Source organism: Chiloscyllium plagiosum, unplaced genomic scaffold (assembly GCF_037043375.1).
Source record: "Chiloscyllium plagiosum isolate Xiang-an unplaced genomic scaffold, Cpla_swu_hap1 HiC_scaffold_18, whole genome shotgun sequence".
NCBI classification, from domain to species: domain Eukaryota; kingdom Metazoa; phylum Chordata; class Chondrichthyes; order Orectolobiformes; family Hemiscylliidae; genus Chiloscyllium; species Chiloscyllium plagiosum.
The window spans coordinates 45066947-45087962 of record NW_028270156.1 but is presented as its reverse complement, the minus strand read 5'-3'; the positions used below and the strand labels follow the sequence as shown (position 1 = coordinate 45087962).

General features: G+C 42.0%; 1 protein-coding gene across 5 annotated transcripts in view; it reads left to right on the top strand.

The window, feature by feature from the left end:
• LOC122557824 (uncharacterized) overlaps positions 1-21016 on the top strand; it is a 272621-nt gene that overhangs the window by 174822 nt on the left and 76783 nt on the right. For all 5 annotated transcript variants that reach the window (XM_087996567.1, XM_043705913.2, XM_087996568.1 and 2 more), the window contains 3 exons: positions 9775-9823; positions 11266-11386; positions 16969-17063. In XM_087996567.1, the coding sequence (XP_087852693.1) occupies positions 9775-9823; positions 11266-11386; positions 16969-17063 (265 nt within the window). The remainder of the gene's footprint in view (positions 1-9774; positions 9824-11265; positions 11387-16968; positions 17064-21016) is intronic.

The following is a 21016-nucleotide window of genomic DNA, read 5'->3' as shown; positions in this document are numbered from 1 at the left end:
TACAGTTACTTCCTTTGATCTTATTAGCTTCTTGTGTTGCTGGATGCTAAGCTGTCTGAAACCACTACTTTTACAGACTTTACTTGCAAGGTGACATACAATATAGCAGGTGACATTTTATTACTGCCATTTCAAATCAGAATTATTTTCACATTGAATTGGGAAAGGAGACGCAGCTAACTCTCATTTTGCATATTTGTTTACTTCCCATAAAAAAATATGGTGTAGCCATGTGGTAGTCATGCATTTATGTGCTCTTCAAACTTTCAAAAGCTTAATACCTCCTGAACAAAGTGGTGCATAGTTGCAAGGAGGAACCAGAATTGGAGAAGGTCCCCACCTTTATCTGTGTAAACATGCATAACTGTGGGGAAAACTGACTAATTGGAGTCAGTGGAATGTGAGATGTGGTGAGGTATTGCAAATATAAGAAAACTTCAGTACCTCACTGGCAGCAATCAGACAAAAAGAGTCAGTAAGCATGGTTTGGTTCCACAGACACCATCTGAGGTCATACCCAGCAATGGAAAAATGTGTATTAGAGGTGAACAAGAAGTCCAACAAGGCCCATCTTGACTTCAGGAGCAAATCACTCCATCTTTTATGCTTTGCACAAATGGTGCAGTGAGTTATTTGCTAGGCAGTGATAAGTTGCCAATTAATTTTTATTTAATAAATGGCTTATTGACAGCACAACTCGTCTCATTAACATTCAGCATCCCATCTTAACAAACTTGTCAAACAAACTAGACATCAAGCAAAACCAACATGAAAATCATGGGCATCAGAGAAGTCAACTCATTACTTATTCTGACCAATCTCCATGTTGCCTAAAACCAAACTGCAGTGCAGGGCATGATCCATGGGCACCAGGCGCAAGGACTTCTCATCCACGGATCTTGGTATCTTATTGTTGCCAATCCCTTATGACCACCATGGCATCGCTTCCATACTGGCGGCTCTGGAAGTGTAGACCTCCATTGCAGAGCACACTGGTATCAACTATTGGCAGGCTGCAGCAGGGACCCTATGTGCACGGACGGGCACCTTGCTCACACACTGGACCAAGCTGCATCTCAGGGATGGTCACTTGTCTCCTTAGCACTTACTCACATAGTGCTGACCTGGATACTGTCGGCATCCTTGCCTTGCCAATTAGCACAGTCGAACAACAAGGCTATTGGTCATCAGTCCTCAGTCAAGGGGGCACAGGCTTTGCTTTTGGCAGTGTACTATATCAGTTTCATATCTACTCTGTATACAAATATCTTGAATGCCAAGCACATTCCATGTGCAGCAAACATTAACCTTTCCTCAAAGTCTTGGGGATGGTCCTAACTGAAGTCCATGGCCACATCAATCAGTCAGGGGTTCCAGACACAGCAAATCAAGGGCAGCTCCAATACCAGTCCACAGGGAAGCATCAAGTTGAGGTGGTCGTTGCCTGATTTTTGCCTCAATCTGGAGAGTGAGCCATGATGAGCACAATGGCTGCATAGTAACGAGTCTGAGGCTTAAAGTGTAATGCAGTCAAGGAGATTGGCAGCCATCAGTCAAGGATCTAGATATGTCATTGCTTTCTGGTCAGGTCACTCAAGGTGTTAGGCAATAGTCTGTTGGATCCATCCACAAATCCATGGAGAAAGCGAGGTGAAAATGGGGGCAAGAGCAGCCATGGCTATGGGAATGAGACTTGCAAGATATCCTCAGGACTGGAAGCTGCAGGCTCTGTAGTAGGGGTGACTATAGTTGTGAAGAGAGGTCAATGGTATTTTTAAGGGTGGATTCTGGGGGTTCATCCATGGTATGAATAAGTCTAGTTTAATTGAGGGGGTCTGCAATGTTTGACCATGTCTGGTGTGATCACCTCATGCCCTCTGGGCTAGGTGCAGGTGCATGTAGACATGTTGAATAGGAATCTGATATGGAAATAGGCTGTGAGAAAGGGGTAGTTGATGTTAACAAACGTTCAGACGGAGGTGGAAGTCACTTTCTGAAGATTCGAAAAGTGTGGTGCTGCAAAAGCACAGCAGGTTAGGCAGCATCCAAGGAGCAGGATAGTCAGGCATAAGCCCTTTCTCAGAAATGTAGAGGGGGTGGGGTGCTGAGAGATAAATAGAAAGATGAGGCTGAGGCTGGGTGGGAGGTAGCTGGGAAGGCGATAGGTGAATGCAAGTTGGGGGTGATTGTGATAGGTCGGTGGGGAGGGTGGAGCAAATAGGTGGGAAGGAAGATGGACAAGTGGGACAAGTCAAGAAGGCGGTGCCGAGTTGGAGAGTTGGATCTGGGGTGAGGTGGGGGTGAAGGGAGATTTAGAAACTAGTGAAGTAGACATTGATGCCATGTGATTGAAGGGTCCCAAGGCGGAAGACGAGGCATTCTTCCTCCAATCTTCGGGTGGCTTGGATTTGGCAGTGGAGGAGGCCCAGGACTTGCATGTGCTTGGTGGAATGGTAGGGGGAGTTGAAGTGGTTAGCCACAAGGCAGTAGTGTTGTTGGGTGCGTGTGTCCCAGACATGTTCCCTGAAATGGTCCACTATTGGTGCTTTGTCTCCCCAATTTAGAGGAGACCACATTGAGAGCAACAGACATAGGAGGTGAGATGCATGGATGTGCAGGAAAATCTCTGCTGGTTGGGGAAAAGATCCTTTGGGGCCTTGGATGGAGATGCAGGGGATGGGGGAGGGGAATGAGGAGGGGAGATGTGGGTGTAGGTTTTACATCTCTTGCAGTGGCAAGGGAAGCTGCCAGGCGGGGAGGGTAAGTTGTTGGTTTTGCGCAGGTGGATGAACCTAATGAGGGAGTCACAGAGTCACTGCGGAATGCTGATAGGAGTGGAGAGGAAAATATGTCTCTGATGGTGGGGTCTGATTGTACATGGCAGAAATGGTGGAGGATCATGCATTGTATCCAGGTATTAGTGGGTGGAAGGTGAGGATCATGGGTGTCCTATCCTTGTTGCGTTTGAAGGGGTGGGGTTCAGGGGCGGAGGTGCGGGAAGAGGAGGAGATCCACTGGAGGGCATTGTTGATCACATGGGAGGGAAGATTGCAGTCCTGGAAATAGGAGGCCATCTGGAATATCCTAGAGTGGAATTGCACATCCTGGGAGCAGATACAGTGGAGTCAAAGGAATTGGGAGTGAAGGATTGCATTTTTACAGGAGATGGGGTGGGAGGTGGTGTAGTCCAGGTAGCTGTGGGTGTCTTTGTGGATTTGAAATAGATATCCGTGTTGAGTTGGTCACTGGAGATGGAGACGGGGAAGTCCAGAAAGGGTGGGAGGTGTCCAAAATGGTCCAGTGAACTTAAGGTCAGGGTGGAAGGTGTTAGTGAAGTGGATGAACTGTTCTGTCTACTCGTGGGAACACGAGGTGGTGCCGGTACAATCATCAGGGTAAGGAGTAAGAGGTCGAAGAAGATGCTAGTATAACTGCAGAAGATGGACTGTTCCACGTATCCTCTGAAGAGGCAGACATAGCTGAGGCCCATGCACGTGCCCAAGGCTACCCCTTTGATCAGGAGGAAGTGGGAGGATTCGAAGGAGAAGTTGTTGAGGGTGAGGACCATTCCGCTAATTTAATGAAGAGGAGTGCTGATCTTGCCTGCCAATGAACAGGGCAGCTTCAGAATGTCAGTGTTTGTCCAGGTGCACAGCAATTTTTTTAAAGATGACATGGTCACAAAGAATGCCAGTGTTTTGGTTGATATATACCGAGTGGCATATTGTTCCAGGAACGGCACGTCGTAATTTGGGGCCAGAATCAGAAATAACGGACTTCTGTATAGCGCCTTTGGATATTTACTACTTTTAAAGGCACTAACTAAATACATGTTAACATCTTTTTGTTTTGCTTTCTCCCTTCTGTCTTCAATGTTCTCATGCATCTCAATGCTTTTATTTCTAATATTGCATATCTTGGCCTTCCTGTTCCTCATGCAAAGCTCCCTTATAGTTTCAGGTTCTCATTCTCTCTCATTGAGTATTTGTTTCTCAATCCTGTACTCTACTGCTTCTCTTGGTTTGGCTCTCATATTTGTGGCTACCTCAAGATGCCTGCATTCTCTTCTCTGTTTTGTCTCATATCCTGGTCTTGGCCACTGTCTTGGTGGCCCTGCATAACCCATGCCAGTAATATCATCACTGGCTTGATTTCAAGTATGAAAATCAGTCACAGCTCTCCGGTTTCTCGGATGAGTTCAGCAGCCATTTTGAAAAAAGACAGGCAGAAAGCAGAGCATAACTCCAAACTTTCTTGAAATGTTCATTTTAGATTCATCTCAGAAATACCCAGAGTTCTGAATTTATGAAATCATGTAAGACTGGAGGTTGGCTAATGTGGTGCCACTGTTTAAGAATGGTGGTAAGGACAAGCCAGGGAACTATAGACCAGTGAGCCTGACCTCGGTGGTAGGCAGGTTGTTGGAGGGAATCCTGAGGGACAGGATGTACATGTATTTGGAAAGACAAGGACTGATTAGGGATGGTCAACATGGTTTTGTGCGTGGGAAATCATGTCTCACAAACTTGATTGAGTTTTTTGAGGAAGTAACAAAGAGGATTGATGAGGGCAGAGTGGTAGATGTGATCTATATGGCCTTCAGTAAGGCGTTCGACAAGGTTCCCAATGGGAGACTGGTTAGCAAGGTTAGATCTCATGGAATACAGGGAGAACTAGCCATTTGGATATAGAACTGGCTCAAAGATAGAAGGCAGAGGGTGATAGTGGAGGGTTGTTTTTCAGACTGGAGGCCTGTGACCAGTGGAGTGCCACATGAATCGGTGCTGGGTCCTCTACTTTTTGTCATTTATATAAATGATTTGGATGCGAGCATAAGAGGTACAGTTAGTAAGTTTGCAGACGACACCAAAATTGGAGGTGTAGTGGACAGCGAAGAGGGTTACCTCAGATTACGACAGGATCTTGACCAGACGGGCCAACGAGCTGAGAAGTGGTAGATGGAGTTTAATTCAGATAAATGCGGGGTGTTGCATTTTAGGAAAGCAAATCTTAGCAGGACGTATACACTTAATGGTAAGGTCCTACGGACTGTTGCTGAACAAAGAGACCTTGGAGTGCAGGTTCTTAGCTCCTTGAAAGTGGAGTCGCAGGTAGATAGGATAGTGAAGAAGCCGTTTGGTGTGCTTTCCTTTATTGGTCAGAGTATTGAGTACAGGAGTTGGAAGGTCATGTTGCGGCTGTACAGGACATTGGTTAGGCCACTGTTGGAATATCGTGTGCAATTCTGGTCTCCTTCCTATCGGAAAGATGTTGTGAAACTTGAACGGGTTCAGAAAAGATATACAAGAATGTTGCCAGGGTTGGAGGATTTGAGCTACAGGGAGAGGCTGAACAGGCTGGGGCTGTTTTCCCTGGAGCGTCAGAGGCTAAGGGGTGACCTTCTAGAGGTTTGCAAAATTATGAGGGGTTTGGATAGGGTAAATAGGCAAAGTCTTTTCCCTGGGGTCAGGGACTCCAGAACTAGAGGGCATAGGTTTAGAGTGAGAGGGAAAGGTTATAAAAGAGACCTAAGGGGCAACTTTTTCACACAGAGGGTGGTACGTATATGGAATGAGCTGCCAGAGAAAGTGGTGGAGGCTGGTACAATTGCAACATTTAAGAGGCATCTGGATGGGTAAATGAATAGTAAGGGTTTGGAGGGATATGGGCCGGGTGCTGGCAGATGGGACTAGATTGGGTTGGGATATCTGGTCGGCGTGGACAGGTTGGACCGGAGGGTCTGTTTCCATGCTGTACATCTCTATGACTCTATGTTCATTTCCATCAACAGCTAAAAGTTGAATTTTTACTGCTATATTTATTACTATTTATAATAATCAGAATCGTAAATCCTAATAGTTGATCTGTCATAGTTCTCCATGCCACTTGAGTCAAGGCTTTCAGATTTTCTGGTAAGGCAGCACTACATTTAAAAAAGCATCCAGATTGATCCTACTTTTCTTTTGAAATCTTATAGGTATCTAAATTAAACCTTATTTAAATAAATCCTCAAATGGGTAAAAGTAATCTAAGTATTTGATGCAAACCATTCAACAAACACTATAAAAAATAGCAAATGAAAATAGTTAATTTTCCTGAATCTACAATTATCAAATGATTACTTATTCAATTAAATTACTCCATATAGACATACAAATAAATTAATTTGTTTGCACAAGTGTTTAACAGGAGTTAAATTTTCACCACATCAAGACTGCAGGTGTTAGCAATTAACATCTCCAGAACCGCTGTTTGGGGTTGTCGTGCAGTGGTAGTGTCCTTAACTTTGAGCCAGGAGGCCTGGGTTCAAGTTGCATCTGCTCCAAAGTTGTATCATAACATCTCAGAACAGGTCGATTGGAACATTTTAAGAGCCGCTGTTGCAGATCTGCTTTCAAAATCTGCAACCATTGACTGAGAGAAAGTGAGGTCTGCAGATGCTGAGATCAGAGTTGAGTATGTTGCTGGAAAAGTAAGCACATCAGCAGTATCCGAGGAGCAGCAGAATCGACGTCTGAGTTCATGCCTTGTTTTCTAATGGGAATTTCAGAGGATGTCTTTTGCTGTATTCCTATTGTGACTTGGAAATATATTCCACCTTGAGATATTGTGTAGATGTAAACATTTCTTTGCCTACTGTACACTAAGGGGACAAAATTGTAAGGATTTTGTCAAAGATATTGACTTGCCCCATTGATGCTGCATGACTTTTCATTCCAATTTATATGCACTAGAACAATGGAAGAAAATAGCTGAACACATGTTTTTTTCCTAAAATATCTAGCCCATGTCAAAGGAGTTCTATTAGCCTTAAGTACTAATTCATTGTGGTACTCGAGATTCAGATCAAGGATCTGATATTTAATATGCTGAGACAATATACCACAACTATAATTTCAAAGCAACATTCATATTATACCATGTTTATGTTTCAATTTCCTGTACCAAAATCGTTTGACTGATATTTGGTATTTATGCCAATTTAGATGCAAATGCATTTGCTTTGACCCACTGCCCACCCAGAACTGGAATACTCTCACACACACTGAACTTGAAGTAAACATTCGTTTCAGCAATGCTCCCAGATCAACAAATTCAACAAGCGTTGCAACATCGAACACTTCTTCTGCTGCCTCCATCTCCGGGCTTATTTTTTCCACCAAGACGCCCGCCCTCCCTCCGAGGACCCCTTTTCCTGCCTCCAACACACCCTATCCTCTTGGACACCCCGTGCTGGTCTGTTACTCACCCTTGATCTCTTTATTTCCAACTGCTGACGGGACATTGACTGCCTTAACCTGTTCACCCCCTCACCAATCCAACCTCTCGCCCTCACAATGCACAGCTTCCACTCCCTCCACTCCAACCTCAACCTCATCATCAAACCAGCGGACAAGGGGTGGGGGGCAGCGCAGTGGTAGTTGGCACACTGACCTCTACACCACTGAAGCCAGACACCAACTCAAAGACACCACCTCCTACTGCCCCTTGACCATGACCTCACCTCCCATCACCAAACCATTATCTCCCAAACCGTACACAACCTCATCATCTCAGGGGATCTCCCACCCACACCTTCCAACCTCATAGTCTGGGAACCCCACACCACCCACTTCTACCATCTACCCAAGACTCAGAAGCCTTACTGCCCCAGGGTGACCTATTGTCTCGGCCTGCTCCTGCCTCACCGAACACACCTCCACATACCTTGATACTGTCCTATCCCCTTGGTCCAGGAGCTCCCCACATACGTTTGGGACACCACCGATGCACTCCACCTCCTCCAAGACTTTTGTTTCCCTGGCCCCCAATGCCTCATCTTCACCATGGACATCCAGTCCCTATACACCTCTATCTGCCATGACGAGGGCCTCTAAGCCCTCAGTTTCTTGCTCTCCCAGCATTCCCAACAGTATCCCTCCACTGACACACTTATTTGTTTGGCTGAACTGGTCCTCACCCTCAATAATTTCTCCTTTGAATCCTCCCATTTCCTTCAGACCAAAGGGGTAGCCATGGGCTCCCGCATGGGCCCCAGCTATGCCTGTTTCTTTGGTTACGTGGAACAGTCCATCTTCTGCAGTTACACCAGCACCATTCCCCACCTTTTCCTCCGTTACATTTACGGCTGCATCAGCGTCACCTCGTGTTCCCACGAAGTGGTTGAACAGTTCATCAATTTCACCAATACATTCCACCCTGACCTTAAGTTCACCTGGAACATCTCGCAAACCTCCCTCCCCTTCCTGGACCACTCAATCTCCATTTACGGTGACCGACTCAACACAGACAACTTCTACAAACCCACCGACTACACCTCCTCCCACGCTGCATCCATAAAATTGCTATCTCTTATCCCAATACCTCCACCTCCATCACATCTGCTCCCAGGAGGACCGCAATTTCCCCTCCCACATAGTCGACGATGCCCTCCAGCGCATCTCATCCACTTCCCATACCTCGACTCTTTACCCTATCCCTCCAACCACAACAAGGACAGAACCCCGCCTCACCCCGGTCCTCACCTTCCACCCCACCAACCTCCATATACGTCATATCATGCTCTGCCATTTCTGCCACCTACAAATGAACCCCAGCACCAGAGATATGTTTCCCTCCCTACCCCTATCTGCTTTCCATAAAGACTATTCCCTTCGTGACTCTCTTGTCGGGTTCATGCCCCCCACCAACCCACCCTCCCCTCCTAGCACCTTCCCCTACCACCCCAGGAATTGCAAAACCTGCACCCACACCTCCCCCCTCACCTCTGCCAAAGGCCCCAAAGTCCATCAGAGTTTTACCTGCACTTCCACACATGTCATTTACTGTATCCATCGCTTCCAATGCAGTCTCCTCTACACTGGGGAGACAGGACGACTACTTGCAGAACACTTCAGAAAACGTCTGAGACATCCGCACCAATCAACCCCACCGCCCCATGGCCGAACACTTCAACTCCCCTCCCACTCTGCCAAGGATATACAAGTCCTGGGCCTTCTCCATCACCAAACTCTAACTACCCAATGCCTAGAGGAAGAATACCTCATCTTCCGCCTTGGGACCACTAACAAGGGATCAATGTGGATTTCACCAGTTTCCTCATTTCCCTTCCTCCCCACCTTATCCCAGATCCAATCTTCCAACTCAGCACTGCCCTCATGACCTGTCCTACTTGTCCATCTTCCTTCCCACCTGTCTGCTCCACCCTCTTCTCTGGCCTGTCACCAGAACCACCACCTCCATCGCACTGTCAGCTACCTTCACCCCAACCCCACCCCCCTCCCATTTTTATCTCCACGTCTTGGTTCTCAAACCTCCTTCGTGATGAAGAGCTTTTGCCCAAAATGTTGATTCTCCTGCTCTTCGGACGCTGCCTGATCTGTGCTTTTCCAGCACCACAGTCTCAACTTGAATCCATTTAAAACCCACCGGTACCTTAATATCCTGTAGGAAAGACTGTCTGACCTGGTCTGGCCTACATGTGACTCCAAATCAATTGCAGTGTGATTGACATTTTCAATTGCTCACTGGGCATTTAGGGATGGGTAATCAATGCTGCAATGACACCCATATCCCATGACAGAATAAAGAAAAAGAAGGTTCTTAATTGAGCTTTTCATTAAAACTGGGTTTTAAAATGATGATGCTTAGATAGAAGTTCTTGTCCAATAGTTTCGTAATGTAACATCCACAAACTACAAGAAAAGGAGATTTTCTTTAACTGATATTTGAAGTTGTATTATTTCTAATTGTAGTTGAATTTTCTTTATACAGACAGCAAGCATTGTTTCATGTACTCGCCGCTTACTCTGTATACAACACGGTAAGAAAATTGAGTTGTGTTTAATTCCTAACGTATAATGACATATGTAGTAAATATTATTTAAAACCCTAATAGCAATGGTCAACTTGCAGTTTTAAGCAGTTCATGTTGGAAATTTGCAGATTTCAGTCTTGAAGATGCATTTCTCATCTCGTAACCAAATCTATGAATTCCATATTAAGTTAAAAGTGATAGATTCCGATCACAAATAGAGATCTTAAACGTACACAAAGCCAATAACATAAGAACGAGGGAAGATCTAGATAATCTTGTTTGGATAAATAGAGTAAAAGGAGATTGATAATTTTAAATAGGAAGATTAGCAACCAGTATAATGTAGCAAGGAACTGGGATGAAAGGCAATTAGGATCCATTATGGATTAGGATATGAGCAGTGACATTTTGAATGAATAGTGAAGGATGAGAGATCAGCAAAGAGCATGTTGAAGAAGCAATTTGAGTAGTGGCAAAGGCATGGATCAGGGATTAAGTGGCAGATAAGCTGAGGCAGGGACTGAAATAGTTACGGTGAAAGTCGATGGTCTTCATGAGACAGTGTGGGATTGGAAACTCAGCTAACATTAAACAGCACACCCCAGTTTCTGAGTTCAGTTTGAAGCAATAATGGACACAGAATGGACTCAGTGGCAAGGGTACAGAGCTTGTGCAAGGGCAGAAGATATCAGCTTTAGTCGTTCCAGGGTTTAACTTAAGGAAAATTAATCTCATCTAGAATTGAATATCAAATGAGCAGTAGTCAACAAAGTAGTCAAGTGGGACGACAAAGAAATAGACCTGGAGTACATGTGAGAACTAACCGCATCATTGTGGATTATGTTACCAAAAGGTTATATGTAAATGAGGAAGAAGAGTGAACCAAAGTAGCAATACATTTCAACAAGTTTCACAAAAATGTCATTGGTCCAAGTTTCACACCAAGACACAGAAGGAGATATTAGGGTAGTATCCCAAGGTTTGATCAAAAAGGTATGTTTAATGAGCATCTTAGAGAAGGACAAGAAAAGGTAAATAGAAGAGCAGTGAACTCAGGACTATGGCAGCTGAAACCACGTTTGCCATCAGTGGAATGCTAATTTGGATAAAACACCTGCTTGGAGAGCTAGACACTTTTCCAGTGTCCAGTGAAAATAGATCACCATGAATAATAACATGATTAACAAGTTAAACCTGTTATTTATTTCTTCCAGGAATACACAATATGCAATGTTAATTAAACAGCTATAAGTTTCTCCTCATTTATTTATTAAGTAATTTATTAACTATTCATTTTTGTTCTGGTGTGTTTTTTTTCTGTGCAGAATATAATTTGTTTTCAGTTTTCTATTTTATTCAATTTATAATTCATTATTTGTTTCTTATAGAAACATCAGATACAATATGATATCTTATGAGTAGGAAATTAATAATGCTTCTCTTCACAGGAAGTGAGTTATTGTCAAGGAATGAGCCAAATTGCAGCAATTTTACTGATGTATTTGAATGAAGAAGATGCATTCTGGGCACTGTCTCAATTACTCACTGATCAGAAACATGCAATGCATGGTAAGCACTTCAGCAGTCTGACAGAATGATGAATATTATATGCACTTCTAACTTCTTGACCAAGTATGAAAGTTTGGAAACTCAACACTATTCATGTTTGCCTGTCACTGATATCATTGAAAATTTTGCAAGTTTTTAGCATGGAACATTAGTGCTATACTTTTTTGTGTATTTTCTGAGAATGTGTTAAATAAATAGATGAGTTCAAGTCCAATATTGACTCACTTAACCATGTTAAATGGTTGACATTTCATTGCACTGTTAAGATAGAACTGCATTATTGGGGAGCCATTGGTCAAACAGGATGCAAGACTGATAAGACTAATTACTTCCTATATTAGGGCATACTTCAACAGTGAGAGAAAGTGATGGCTGCAGATGCTGGAGATCAGAGCTGAAAATGTGTTGCTGGAAAAGCGCAGCAGGTCAGGCAGCATCCAAGGAACAGGAGAATCGACGTTTCGGGCATAAGCCCTTCTTCAGGAAAAAGCCCTTTCCTGAAGAAGGGCTTATGCCCGAAATGTCGATTCTCCTGTTCCTTGGATGCTGCCTGACCTGCTGCGCTTTTCCAGCATACTTCACCAGTGGTGAAGAGTGCACATACTATGTAGCCTAGCTGTAAGCTTGCTTGAGAGATTTCTTCTGTTTGGCCAGGCTGTAAGCCGAGCTGGGACATGCCGAGCTGGGACATGCCTTACTGGCCTCAGTGAAATGACCTCATTCACTTTGAACTCTAACCTCACGCAATACTCTGGTAAGAGTTTACCTACTGTTCCCAATAACACTGCTGTGATTGGAAAATTCCTGGCAATCTGATGGGTTCATAAGTCTTACAGGTGGGACAGTCTTTTTCATAATACTTACTATGTATTTATGGGGGGAAAATGCCAAATTATAAAGGATGTCAATCTTGGCTGAGTGAAGATGGGGTATGCATTTAACTCGATGTTAAATCATATAGTTTATAGTGTTTTATTAAAGATATGACAATTAAATTTATCCAAGCTGATTAAGTGAAGATCATTGCTAAAATGTTCCCAGTTGATATAACCAGAAACTTGGCAATCCTCATACATCTTGACGTACAAATTAGATTTTCCATAATCTGTTATCCCTAAATACTGTAAATACATTTGAATGGAATGGATAAAGATCTAATCTGAATGCTAAACTTATTTCCTGGTGACCCCTCCCACGTAATTTCCAATCAGTAACAGCATTTGTTTTCCAGCTTTTAATTAGATTGGAGCAAGCATGCTCTTTAATGCCTTTTCTTCTCCTGAAAGACAGAGTATGTTATATCCCACTGGAGTACTGTGTTGATAATCAAGCTCCAATCCCATCATCATCACCCCCCCACCCCGACCCCAACAGCCACCCGCCCTATCCCTATACCTGGAGTCATCATCGGTTTTAAAAACTACATAGAATTCCCCAATTTACCTATCTTTTAGACTCAAGTTGACAGCATGACATATTTGAAAATGTGTTGCTGGAAAAGCGCAGCAGGTCAGGCAGCATCCAAGGAGTAGGAGAATCGACGTTTCGGGATGAGCCCTTCTTCAGGCTCATGCCTGAAACGTCGATTCTCCTGCTCCTTGGATGCTGCCTGACCTGCTGCGCTTTTCCAGCAACACATTTTCAGCTCTGATCTCTAGCATCTGCAGTCTTCACTTTCTCCTAGCATGACATATTTAACAAGAATTACAATTTATTACAAATAAAGATTCTAACTATAGACAAACAATTATGAACTATCAACATTTTACTCTACCAATTAAAATTGTAACCCACTTACAATCTCCCCCTCTACAAGTACATATAGATTGACACAAAAAAATGAGTGTTGTAAGTGGAGGAAAACACTGGAAAGGCAGTTCAATGGTCCATGTCCCCAAATTTGCTGAGACAATTATTTTTGGCTTATGAGGACACAGCTCCTTGATCTTCTTTCTCCACGTACTAACACTTGTTTTCAGAAGACACAGAGTGACTGATCCATACTTATGAAGGTCTCTGACTTATGACATAAAAGTCACAGCTTACAATAGCTCATGGTTGGAAATAAACTAGCTATCTTCAAGCTTGATTCTTTTTACTACAAAGCAGAGGTCCAATGGCTTTTGACGTGAGCATTCACACCCCAAATTCTAGGGTATCTGGGAGCAAATCGCATAGTTGTTGGCAGGCAGAAAGTCTTTGTCATTGATAATTGATCATTGATAACTATTTCAAAGACCAATCAACTTCGTATTGCCTGCCAAATCTCCTCTCTCACATCGTCCCATGGCTCCAATTTGTTGGCTACTAGAGCTTGCCCCATTACTTGAATAAATAGCAATGTAAACAACAGTTATAGAGTCATGGATTTATACAGCATGAAACAGATATGTGAGAAATAAAAGGATGACTAGGGTAGGAATAGGGCCAGTCAAAGACAGAAGTGGGAAGTTGTGTGTGGACCCTGTGGAAATCGGAGAGCTGCTAAATGAATATTTCTCATCGGTTTTCACTCAGGAAAAGGAAAATATTGTAGAGGAGAAGAATGAGATATGAGACATTAGACTAGAAAGAAGTGTTATCAATTCTAGAAGGAGTGAAAGTAGACAAGTCCTATGGGCTGAATTGGATTTATCCGAGGATTTTCTGGGAAGCTAGGGAGGAGATGCGGGGCCTTTGGTTTTGATCTTTGAGTCGTCATTGTGTACAGGCTTAGTACCAGAGCACTGGAGGATTGCAAATGATGTGCCCTTGTTTAAGAATGGCATTAGAGATGACCAAGATAATTTATAGACATGGGAGCCTTACGTCTGTTGAAGGAAAAGATTTGGAAAGGATTATAAGAACAAGGATTTATAATCATCTCGCAAGCAACAATTTGATTTCAGATAGCCAACATGGTTTCGTGAAGGGCAGGTAATGTCTCACAAACCTTATTGAGTTTTTGAGAAGGTGACCAAGAATTGGAGGAGAGTAGGGCAGTTGACATGGTGTACATGGACTTCAGTAAAGCCTTTGATAAGGTTCCACATGGTAGGCTGTTGGAGAAAATGCAGAGGTATGGGATTGAGGGTGATTTAGTGGTTTGGATTAGAAACTGACTTTCTGTAAGAAGGTAGCGAGTGGTCGTTGTTGGAAAATATTCAGCCTGGAGTCCGGTTACTAGTGATGTGCCACAAAGATCTGTTTTGGGACCACTGTTGTTTGTCATTTTTATAAATGACTTAGATGCAGGCATAGGTGGATGGGTTAGTAAGTTTGCAGATGACACTGAAGTCGGTGGAGTAGTGGACAATCTGAAAGAAAATTGCAGTTGCTGGGGGACTTGGATAAACTGCAGAATTGGGCTGAGAGCAGGCAAATGGAGTTCAATGCAGATAAATGTTGGGTGATGCATTTTGAGAAGAATAACAGGAAAGATTCTTGGTAATGGGTCAATGGAAAGATTCTTGGTAATGTGGATGTGCAGAGGGATCTTGGAGTCCATGTACATAGAACCCTGAAAGTTGCCACCCGGGCTGATAGTGCTGTTAAGAAGGCATGCGGTGTGTTAGGTTTTATTGTTAGAGGGATTGAGTTCTAGAGCCGTAATGTCATGCTGCAACTGTACAAAATGCTAGTGCGGTCGCACATGGAATATTGTGTACAGTTCTGGTTGTGTATATTTCGGGAAGGATGTGGAAGCATCAAAAAAGGTGCAGAGGAGATTTACCAGGATGTTGCCTGGTCTGGAGGGAAGGTCTTATGAGGAAAGGCCGAGAAACTTGGGTCTGTTCTCATTTGAAAGAAGACGGGTCAGAGGGGATTTGATAGAGACATACAAGATGATCAGAGGATTAGGTAGGGTAGACAGTGAAAGTCCTTTTTCTAAGATAATGACGTCAGCTTGTTCAAGGGAGCATAACTACAAATTTAGGGGTGATAGATTTAAGACAGATGTCAGAGGCAGGTTCTTTACTCAAGAGTGATAAGGGGGTGGAATGTCCTGCCTGCCAATGTAGTTAACTCAGCCACATTAGGGAGATTTAAACAATCCTTGGATAAGCATATGGATGATGATGGGATAGTGTAGAGGGATAAGTCTAGATTAGTTCACAGGTCAGTGCAACATTGAGGGCCAAAGGGCCTGTTATGTGCTGTATGGTTCTATGTTCCATGAAAACAGACCCCTCTGTCCAACTCATCTATGCTGACCAAATTTGCCAAACTAAACTAGTCCTGTTCGCATGCATTTAGCCCATATATCTCTAAACCTTACCTATTCATGATTCTGAATAAATCTTGTGGTATAGTGGTGTAGTCCTTGCTTCTGGGCCAGAAGGTCCAGGTTTAAGTTCCATCTGTCTTGATGTGCCATAACATATACCAAATAAGTTGATTCAAAATACTTTAGGAATTTGTGCCAGAAGGTCTGGTTTCAAGTCCCACCCTGCCACAAATATATCTGAACAAGTTGATTAAAAATACATATGTTTGGCTGAGTTTGTTAAAAGTACCTACATAGTTAACAGGAAATCACAAGTTCAGATCTCTGCAAAGCTTTTCCCTACTTTTCCAAAATATAGTAGAGGATTATCAAAAAGAATCTTGTAATGTGCTGATAGTTGCCCTACCTCTGGGTCAAAAGGCATGGGTTCAATATCCACCAGCAATGGGAGTGTTACTTGTTACTTGTTTAGACGAGTAGAAAAGAAGAATTAGTGTAGCACTTTACTCCAACTGTTGATTGGTGGTTACAATGTATGTCAGATGACTTGTTTTTAAAAGTGCAGTAATCCTTCAACAATCCTTGGCTTTTAAATCAGTCTTTTTCCTATTTAAGTCCACAATCAAAAACAGAAAAATAGAAAGTTACGGTGTTTACAAGTAATCCAATTTTACTATAACATTTCTGACATAATTATGCAGTGCCTTTGTCTATCATTTTTCTGCTTTCTTATTGGTTATATTCAACTACTTTCAGTTCACAATCTCAATTTCAATTATATTTTATTTTTTATAACAACCAGAATAATTATTCACCTCTGATTCTCAAAGAAATCACAAGTGTCAAAGGCTTGAAGCCCAATCCACTTTTGTTGTCAAGCCTCTTTAATACAAAATTAGCAAACCATTAATGATAAATAAATGCCGAAAGGCAGATTGCTAACATTTATGGAGTAATGAGGTGAGAATCCCAAAATTCCTCCTTTCGCTGAGTTAGCATGATTATATGTTGAATATAGAATCTATTGTGGCAAATGTTGTTTGGTTCAGATGATATGCCCAAAGGGGCCTTAAATCTACCCAAAATAGGCTCTTGGAACCTTAACACAAAAATGTAGTGAGCTGTTGATACCTGTTGTACCTCAATAGCAGCTCACACATTTCAAATAATCAATTTTGGGTAATTTGTCTCACGCGCCCTCAAGAAAGGACAAGAGGACAATAGGACAGTTGGATGAGGTGGTGTTTAAGACTGGCAAGAGGATAATGGAGTCTGTAAGACAAGTGAAACAAGGCCCAATTTCAATACCACTGTCAGTATTGAAGTTATGTTTTGACCATAAATTCATTAAATAAGTTAATTATTTTATTTTCAGGGTTTTTTATTCCTGGATTTCCAAAGCTCCAACGGTTCCAGGCACACCATGATCAGATTTTAAGTAAACTCGTGCCAAAGCTTAAGAAGCATATGGTAAGAAGTTCTGTTTTCTTTAAATTTTAATGAGCCTCACATCATTTGCTTTATTGTGTTTGTTATTCTTTTATTACTTCTGTCGTTACTCATGGTGCTGCCAAAAACTGTAGGAGCAATAATTAAATGCCCTACCTACCCACTATTGCCATACATCTAGTAATATTGCAGCTGAAGTGCCAGAAATTTGGCTGAGGTGCCTCTTCTACCAGTTTCCCTAGATCTTTGATTGAGTACCAAATTAAATTAATTACATTAACATGAATGAGACAACGGAGAGAAAATGGATACTGAGTTTTGTACATAAGAAGAAGGTTGAGGAGTCAGATGTGGGCATCCTATAGGCGATAAGTTTAATGACAGCTGGTGGAAAATGAGAAGAGAGAACAGGAGAATGCTGGAGAAGAGGGCAGGAAAAACATACATAGTCACATGGGATAACCTGAATTTTAGAGACTAAGGGCAATATATTAATTCCCAAAACATGGGTGGTTGGGGATCATGTCAACGGTTGAAACACTAGCACTGGAGAGGGTGCAAAGGAAATTTACGAGGATGTTAGCTGAATTAGAGAGTTTCAGTTATTAAGAGAGATTTGGCATGCTTGGGTTTTTTCCTAGGAACAGAGAAGATTGAGAGGGAACATTATTGAGATATATGAAATTTAGAGGCATAGACAAGGTAGACAGGAAGAAACATTTTCCATTAGTGGACAGATCAATGACCTGAGACATAGATTTAAAATAAAGGGCAGAAGGTTTAGAGGAGTTGTGAGGAAAAATGTTCTTATCCAGAAGGTGATGAAAACCTGGAACTCACTGCCTGTGAGGATGGTAGAGGCCGCAACCCTCACAATTAAGAAGTATTTAGATGTGTTCTTGTGATGCCATGGCAAATAACAATATGAGCCAAGTACTAGAAAATGGGGTTAGAATAGTTAGGTGATTGTATTTGACTGGTGCAGATGCAAATGGGATGAAGGGCCTTTTTCTTGCAGTAGATCTCTATGGCTATGTCAAGGACTTGAAATTTCTCTCCCCAAGGCAGGTAAGCAAACTTGGGAAATGTTCTGGTTCCACTCAGCCACCTCAGGAAAAGATGCCCAAGTGGCAGGATCCTTGGGGAATTGGAGGCAAATGCAGGATAAACTGGGTCTGACACACAATTTGGAGGCAACCATAGAATTGCCAAGTGCTGAGATAGTCTGCTTAAAAGGCTCATTTCAGTTTTCTCTTTAACTTTGTCAATCATTAGGCCCTCTAAATTTCATCACCACTCACTCCACGTTCCCATATTTTGCAAGTCATGTGCACGCCCACACCTATAATCTATTATAATTCAGCTCATGCCAAACCATAAGACTATAAGAAATAGAAACAGGTGTAGACTATTTGGTTCTTTGAACCTGCTCCGCCATTCAGTAGGTCATGGCTGAGTGATAACTCTTTGCTTCCACTTTCCTGCCCCTTCCCCAAAACCCTTACTCCCCAAATAAACAATAATCTATCTGTCTCAGACCTAAACATGACAAGGACTCTGCCCCCACAGCTGTCTGTGGCAAGGAGCTTCAAAGACACTCAACCATCTGGGCAAATAAATTCTTCCTCAGTTGACTCATATTGGTGCCCCTTAATTCTGAGACAATGCCCTCTAGTCTAAGACTCTCCCATGAGGAGAAACATCCTCTCAGCATTTATTCTGTCAAGCCCTGTAAGAATCCTATATGTCTCAATGAAATCACTTCTCATTCTTTGAAACTCCAATAAGCAGATTCCAAATCTGTTTAATCTTTCCTCATAAGACAATTCCATCATACTGGGGATCATTCTATTGAACCTTCTCTGAACAGCCTCTAATGAAATAATATCTTTTCTGAAATAAGGGGACCAAAATTGCTTATTGTACTTGTAGACACTATGTACAGTTGCAGTAAAACTTCTCTATTCTTATACTCCAACTCCCTTGAAATAAGGGCCAACATTCCATTAGCCTTCCTGATTATCTGCTGCACCCACGTGCTAGGTGTCTGTGTTTTGTGCATAAGTACCTCCAAGTCCATTTGTCTTGCAGTTTTCTGTAGTTTTCTCCATTTAAATAATACTGTTTTGTTCTCCCTTCTAAAATGAACCACTTCACATTTTCCCAATTATACTCCATTTACCAACTTTTTGCTTCCTTACTTAACTTATTAATATCTACCTACAAACAGTTTGATATCCCTCTTGCGAATCTGCCTTTCCACCTATTTTTGTGCTGGCTGTATTAGACTACTGTACATTTGCTTCATTTGTCCAAGTCATTAATCTATATTGTAAACAGTTGCAATTCCAGCACTAATCCCTGTAGAACCTCACTGGTCATAGGTTGCCAACCTGAAAAAGAATCCCTTATCCTCACTTGCTATTCCCTGTCTGATAGCTAATTCTCTATCCATTGTCAATATACTACCTCTAGCATTGTGGACTCTTATCTTGTGACTTAACCTTTTGTGAGGTACCTTGTTGAATGCCTTCTGGAAATCCACATAGCAACATATCTCCTGGTTCCCCTCTGGTTGAGACTTCCTTGAAAAACTCTAATACATTTTTTTTCTTTTCATCAAGCTATGCTGACTCTGCTTGATTAGACTATGATTTTTTAAAATGTTCTGCTATTGTTTTCTTAATAATTAATTCCAATATTTTTCCAACAATAAATGTTAGACTAATTGGCCTGTAGTTACTGGCTTTTTCCCTCCCTTTTTAAAGAGGGTGTCACATTGACATTTTTCCCAATCCTCTGGTTTTTCTCCAGAATCCAGGGATTTTTGGAAAAATACAACTATCTCTGTAGCTACCCATTTTAAGATTCTAGGTTACAAGCCATCGGGCTGTTTTTAGCCCTATCATCTTGTATAATAATACTTCTCTATTGATGATGATGGCACTTAATTCTGCCCCCATATTCTTCAGTATTAATGGGATTTTTGAAGTATCTTCCACTATAAAGACTGTTTATATCTGTTTAGCTCCTCTGCTATTCATTTGTTCCCCATAACTGTCTCCCCAAATTCATTTTCAAAGGGGCCTATGTTCACTTTGACTTCTCTTTTCTGTTTTATGTATTTATAGAAGCTGTTATTGTCAGTTTTAATATTCCTGGCTAGTTTGCCCTTGCAGTTTATTTTCCCTGTATTTATAACCTTTTTAGTCTTCCTTTGCTGAACTCTGAATTCTTCCTAGAATTTGAGGATATCACTGAATTTGGTCTCCTTATATTATTTTACTTTCAACTTAATCTCTCCTTAAACTTAATTGGTTAGCCATGGTTAGTTTATCCATTTCTTAGAATCTTCTCTTCTTAATAGGATACATCTTTTCAAAGAGTCATGACATAGTTCCTGATATGTCTGCCATTATTTTCTTACTGTCATTCCCACTAATCTATCCACCCAGCTAACTTTAGCTAATTCTGTCCCCACTTGAATGTAATTCCCTCTATTTTAGTTAAACACAGTTGTTTCCAATCAGGTTTCTCGCTCTCAAACAGAAAATTAATTTCTATCCTGTTAAGATCACTACTTCATAGGGGATCTTTTGGTCTAAAGTCATTTATTGAGCCTGCCTCATTATCCATTACCAGATCCAAGGTTGCCTGTTTCCCTGGTTGGCTCCATAACATATCACACTAGGAAACTATCCTGATGTACTCGATGAATTTGTTGTCATAGTAACTCTTCCAATTTGATTAATCCAATCAACATGAAGATTAAAGTCACCCATGATTAGTACTCTATTCTTTTCACATGCTTCTCCTATGTGTTGATTTATATCCTTTGCCACACAGTGGCTACTATTTGGGGTTTGTACACTACTCCTACCAGTGTCATCTTTCCCTTTCTAATTTATACCTACACCCAAATGGACTCTACATTATTTGAGCTCAGATTGTCCTTCACAACTGTCCTCATTTCA